Raw genomic sequence first — 6,000 nt, forward strand, 5'->3', positions numbered from 1 at the left:
AAATCAGATGAGACTGCACTTTTATCGTGACTGTGGTGTTTGTGGCTGTGGTGTTTGCATTTCAACTTTTTCCAACGGCAATTTTGCAGATTTTTAAAAAGTGTTTATAGACTTTTGGGTGGTTAAAGATTTATCTTTGTGAACCTGGTAAAGTGGTCTGCAGCTATGAGTGTACTTTTGTCGTGCACCATTTCCCCAACACATGAACAATGTTGTGCTTCTACAGACACGATCCCTGTACGCTGGCTCAGACTCGGGTGTAGTACAGTCCCCTACAGCCTTCTGTGGCCGCTATCTATCCTGTGTAGACTGTGTGCTGGCTCGAGACCCGTACTGTGCCTGGGACCCTCACACTGCTGCTTGTGTCAATATCTTTGATGCTCCCAGTCAACGGCTTAGGTAATTTTTTACATACCGGTACTCCACTCATGCACTACACCGGCTAACGAAAGCAAAACCACCATCAAAAGACGTGTTTACTGATTCCAGTTTGACCTGCTTTACTGCCTCAATCTAGATTCATTTCATGTGTGCCCAAACATTTGGTTGCCAAGGAAATAATGCTTGTTTGTTTTTACAGGAAGCTAGTCCAGAGTCTGAATGGTGATGCAGACAAGTGTCCTTCAGGTAAGGTGCAACATGTTCACACACGGGCTAATCAAGAAGCTTTATAATATGGACAGTGAGAGTAAAAACATTTAATATTGATCATCATATTAAATCCTTGAATTATGTGTTATTATCTGTATGCCTATATTGTAGTATAGCTGAGTGAAAATCAAATTTTTTGTCACTAGTCTTAAATATAAGCTTAATTCTATAATTGTCCTCTAATGAGGATAACACACCAATGTTGGCCTTACACCAAAGCGATTTTAGTGTTGCAGAGAAATTTCTAATTTTTGAATTAGTTTGTGGAGTTGTGATATGCTCCAGCTATCTCAGTTGTGTAGTGTACATTGCAGGGTCATAAAATTCAGTTTGGGGCTGTCAAAATATTGCATCTTTTGGTTTGAGTTTCTGGAGTTTGGGTTTTTGCAGTTAGCAAGGAACTGTTAATATGTCATATTTTAAAGGGGGTTTGGTGTAAAGCTTTCCACCTGGAGCAGGATGGGAAATAATCTCTAAATTAATCTAGTAGTCTTGCAAATAGTTATCCAGAGTTAGTGCAAAATCTTACAGTCTGTGACTTAAACTGTCAGACTTGAGTCTTGGTAGACGTTAACCTCTCACTGGGCCCAAAAGTCATTACTTTCTTTCTGTTTTACCCCTTAGCGCCAGCTCTGTCTCTGAAGGACTACCAGCGTGTGACAGTGAAACCAGGGAGCTCTGCCGAGCTGCCGTGCCTGGTCCACTCCAACCTGGCCCAGGTGATGTGGAAATCCAACGACTCCATTCTCACCGAGGCCTCTCGCTTCCACCTCATAGGCGAAAACGGTCTCCTTATTTACAGCGTCGCTCCAGAGGATCAAGGTCACTACGAGTGCTGGTCAGTGGAGTGGGCCCCCGCTGCTGGGAAAAACTTCAGCCGCCTCCTGGCTGGATACGTCCTCACTCTGGACCTCCCACCCAGAGCCCCTCACCAGGCAGGGCACGTGACCACCACCCTCGGCAGCCAGGAGACATCTAGCACGCATGCAGCTGAAGGTAATGGTAAGACAGACAGAGCCCTACTAACGTCGGCCCTTGCCTCTCCCAGCTTCACAGCCACAGTCCAATTCACCTCCCCACCCCAAACTGACTCATCACTAACCCCGCCGCCCAGCAGCACAATCAAGTTCCAGCCGAAGCCGCATCTTCCCCTGAGCTCCAATGCTCCCCGCCCAGACAGCCGAGACCCAGCGGCGGAGTATTTGCAGCACAACAACAGCACCGCCCTCCTCTTCCTCTTCCTCCTGTTTTTCCTCCTCTTCCTGGCTGCGTTAGCGTACAACTGCTACATGCAGTATCTCCCAGCTCCCTGCCTGCGGATGCGAGCGGCTCTGCTGGGCAGTCACAAGAGCGCCAATCAGCCGGAGTATCTGGCCTGTGAAGCAGGTCTAATGGAGGCATCCGCGACTGATAAAATTAACATGACGGAGCAACCGACGCAGAACGGCAGCCAGAGCACTCAAAACCTCCGGGCGCTCCGCGACACCGGGTACGAGACTGAGCCGGAGTGCGGCAACGGTCAGATACCCTCTCGCGCTTTCGGAGGAGACAGCCCGTCTCAGGAGAAACCCTTCGATGTGGACTGTGAATCTCAGCCCATCCAGTTTGCAGATGCAGATGAACCTTACTGCTAGCCAGAAGCTTCTGTCCTGCTTTAGTTTCTCTCAGCATACAGACTGTTTGTTTTATTGGGGGTCATGCTTTGGCTGCATCTTCCAACTTACAAGTCCAAGTGGTTTCCTCCTATATGAAAGTATGTTCACATGAAGTTTAATCATCACAAGGCTTAAAGTCATCCTGAAGATTTTCATTCAGATAAATGTCTGTTTAGTCACCATCTGTCACCGAATGAGGTAACACAATGGTGACTGAGCCAGTGGCCCGCTGAGGAAAGCCCTTGCAGTGGCGTTATTGTGTCTGTGGCGACATTTCTGGAAACAAATCCCAAGCGGCACAGTTAGTGGCTGCTTTACATCCTCCAGCAGTGGTTGGTCTGCCAGAGGGGGTGGGTGGAGACTCGATTAGCTGCATTTTTTTTAGGTTTCTCCTAGTGTTGTGAGTAAACGGTTACTTTGGCTGAAAAACACAAAGAAAAGAGTGATGACTACAGACGACGAAACTTCAAAATACAAGTGAAAGTTGGATCTAAAAAACACACCTGCAATTACCGCGTATTGCCATAGTTGCAGCTAAAACGGAGATCTCCGATATTTTAACTTCAAGGATTATGTCACACTCAAAATTATGTTCTCTTATATATATATATATATGAATTATTCACCCTCGGTTTACCCTAAAGTTGTGAAGAAAACGTTGTTTTTGTCACAATCCTTTATGAATTGAAGTAATTGGAAGCTATGTTTAACAGCAGCAAAACTATATCAAAACATCTGTTTGCAAACTCACACAATTACAGCTGCTCCCCAAACACATGAATTCTTGCTATAATCTCTCAACAGTGAGACTTGGATTATTCTGCATGAGTTATTTTAGAGTTTGTAAACAGGTGTTTTGATACATTTTTGCTGTTGCTAAATTTAAATTTACTTGCAGACGCTTGGAGGAAAAAAGTTTTCTTAAAGAATTCTAGGTAACATTGGGTGAGTACACAAATGACCATTCTGGGGGTTACATTTTTCTTTAAGTCAGGCGTGCCATTTGTCTATAGAGACTGAACTCTGATTTAGGGCTTATGATGATAAAGCAAAAACTGTGTCTACAGAAGCTGCACCCTCTCAGCTTAGGTCCAGCAAGAGAAGCTATTTCTTAAATTCCAAATTGGAAACATTGTTTACCAAATTGGTAAGTTACCTTGATGTTTTCCAAATTGGAGTCATGTTTTTTTGTACAGCCTGAGTAAAAAAAAAAAAAATCTCTTGAAGCTTTTGCATCTCTCTTGGAAGCGACGTGTAGGCTATTGGACTTGGGTAAATGCTTCATCGTTACAGTAATTTCTCAGGGAAGATTTGCTCAGTACGTTTTGGCCTAGCTTTGTTTGTACAGTGTTGCCATCTGCAGCACCTGGTATGTGGGCCTTAATCTCACCCTGTGAGGTGGCAGTGGAGGGTTTGAAGGTCCGAAAAAGAGACGTGGACAAGCGACAACTTGCATGATAGAAAAATGCTGGAATAAATCAAACCACTGTCCTGTGTAGAGTTGTCTTTGAGTGACAAAGTTTCTCTGTATTTTATTTTTTTTCCTTCCTGTGAAGTCGACATTCCTACATGGATACAACTCTGATGGTCCTGTTTATTAACCTCTACTAGTAATTGTCCATTATGTGGTCTGTTATATATGACGTGATGACTCGATCGTCAGCCCTTGAAACGATCTTTAAAAGTTATTTTTTATTATTTTTGATTAAGCCTTCATTTTTAGAACTGTTTCAGAGAATTATTATTTAAAAAGTCACATCATTTTGTCTATTGTGTAAGTAGTTGTGATCTTCATTTGTTTTTATTTATTGCAGCAGATTTTTAATTTTTTTTTAGATCCTAGCCCATTAGTCTCCCTCGTGTCTGTGTTGCATGTCACCTCCTGTTTAGATTTTCCTCAACACTCTCTTTTCCCATCACTCCCTCCCTCACAGCCTCCTCTCCTGTCGACACTTCATCTTCCCTGTCCTCTTCTGGCGGTAGCACTCCCTCTGCCCTCCCTTCCTCCTCCTCCTCTTCCTCCTCTTCTTCCTCCACCTCTTCCTCCATGAAGCCCCACAGTGTGGAGGCGCGGGAGGCAGAGGTGAGACTGTTGCCTCCCCTGCTGAAGGACCAGGCCTGGGGGGTTCACGCCCAGGAGGCCTTCCTGCTCTTCTGCCTGGCTCTGGGTGAGTGGTGTCTGTGACATTAACTCACCTGAACTGGAATCCTCTCACTTTATAACCCTCCTTCTTTTCTCTCATTCTCTCCCCATTCTGCATGTTGCATGTTACCATTTCCCAAACATAAACTAACTGGGAGTGTGTGTGTGTGTGTGTGTGTTTCTGCTTAAATCAAGCCTGCCCTTTCTTTGCGTCAAGGCATCTGACTCGTGGAGAACTGTTTGTCTCCATTTTTTTTAGGTGTCTGGAAAGATACCTGTTTAATGAACGAATGTTTAAAAAGACAATATTCTCAATTAAACTGTCAACCTCTCAGTGATCTCACAATTCTCAACTCTATGTTAATGAAAGGTACAGTTTTGTGTATAGTATTATGTAACAACCGTCTGTAAAATTTAGAAGTGAATCCTTTCTATCCAGGGTGTTATTGTAGGCTCTAATGTCTTACATCTCAATACTTTATCTGGATCATTTTTTGTGCCTGTAAACAAATGTAAATATATTTGTATATATGGAAAAATACCATTTGAAGATGTACATAAATCTAGGGGACACTTTGGGACTACTGCTCTTGGTAGGGAGGCTAAATAAATCCTGTCAAATGTTTTCAACACTGGCTTGTTTTATTACATTTTTGACTTGAATGTGGACTCGTTAGTGACGATAATGAAAAAAAGTAGGGGGGATCGGGGTTGGTCGTCACACTTTTACTGTCATTGAAATCCCTCAAAACCTGTATCCTCAATAGATTCCCTTTAATGTGTAATGGAAGCCAAGGAAGTGTCATGTAGGAGTAGAGTGACTTTAAGCTTATTCTGTTCAAAAGATACGGACTGCCAAACACACTGAGGTTGTTTTTTTTTTATCCCTGTTTTAGTTTAAGAGGTTGATTTCATTGAAATGCAACAAATGCAACACACCTACTGCACCTACTGAGAGACCTTAAACAGGAAAAATAAATCCTTTAAGTGAATTTTTGTCCTTGTATAACAATACAAAGAACAATAATACTCAGCTCTTATGTCAGTCACTCACTATCATGTGACAACCCAATAGCGAACGTGACCAGCATCCCCCACTGGGATTTTTTGTTCACGACTAAGCTAATAATATGTTGTAGCCTAACTAAAATATAGCTTCCCATTCATACTTTTTAAAGGTAATAATTGATGTATAGGTGCATCTCAATACATTAGAATATCATGGAAAAGTCAATTTCCAATAGTTCAAGTCAAATAGCCCCAACCAAGTATTGAGTGCAAATAGATGGACATGGACATACTTTTCAGAGGCCAGCATTTCCATACTAAACATATTTTTTGAAATTGGTCTTTTGTAATATAACAAAAAATTTGAGACACTGAATTTTAGGTCTTCATTATATGTAACCCAAATTAAATAAATTAAGACATGAAATGTTTCATTCTGTGTTAGATTATATATTCTATTATTTCCACTTTTTTAATTGAATTACTGACATAAATAAACTTCTCTATGATATTCTTATTTACCGAGATGCACCTGTATATGCA

General features: G+C 42.2%; 1 protein-coding gene across 5 annotated transcripts in view; it reads left to right on the forward strand.

Moving 5' to 3' along the window:
• Positions 1-5,079, forward strand: part of sema4d (sema domain, immunoglobulin domain (Ig), transmembrane domain (TM) and short cytoplasmic domain, (semaphorin) 4D) — a 50,722-nt gene extending 45,643 nt beyond the window's left edge. For all 5 annotated transcript variants that reach the window (XM_059357789.1, XM_059357786.1, XM_059357788.1 and 2 more), the window contains 3 exons: positions 227-399; positions 581-627; positions 1,276-5,079. In XM_059357789.1, the coding sequence (XP_059213772.1) occupies positions 227-399; positions 581-627; positions 1,276-2,285 (1,230 nt within the window). In that variant the 3' untranslated portion in view covers positions 2,286-5,079. The remainder of the gene's footprint in view (positions 1-226; positions 400-580; positions 628-1,275) is intronic.
• Positions 5,080-6,000: the final 921 nt, after the last annotated feature.

This window comes from Centropristis striata, chromosome 19, assembly GCF_030273125.1.
Source record: "Centropristis striata isolate RG_2023a ecotype Rhode Island chromosome 19, C.striata_1.0, whole genome shotgun sequence".
Taxonomy (NCBI): Eukaryota; Metazoa; Chordata; class Actinopteri; order Perciformes; family Serranidae; genus Centropristis; species Centropristis striata.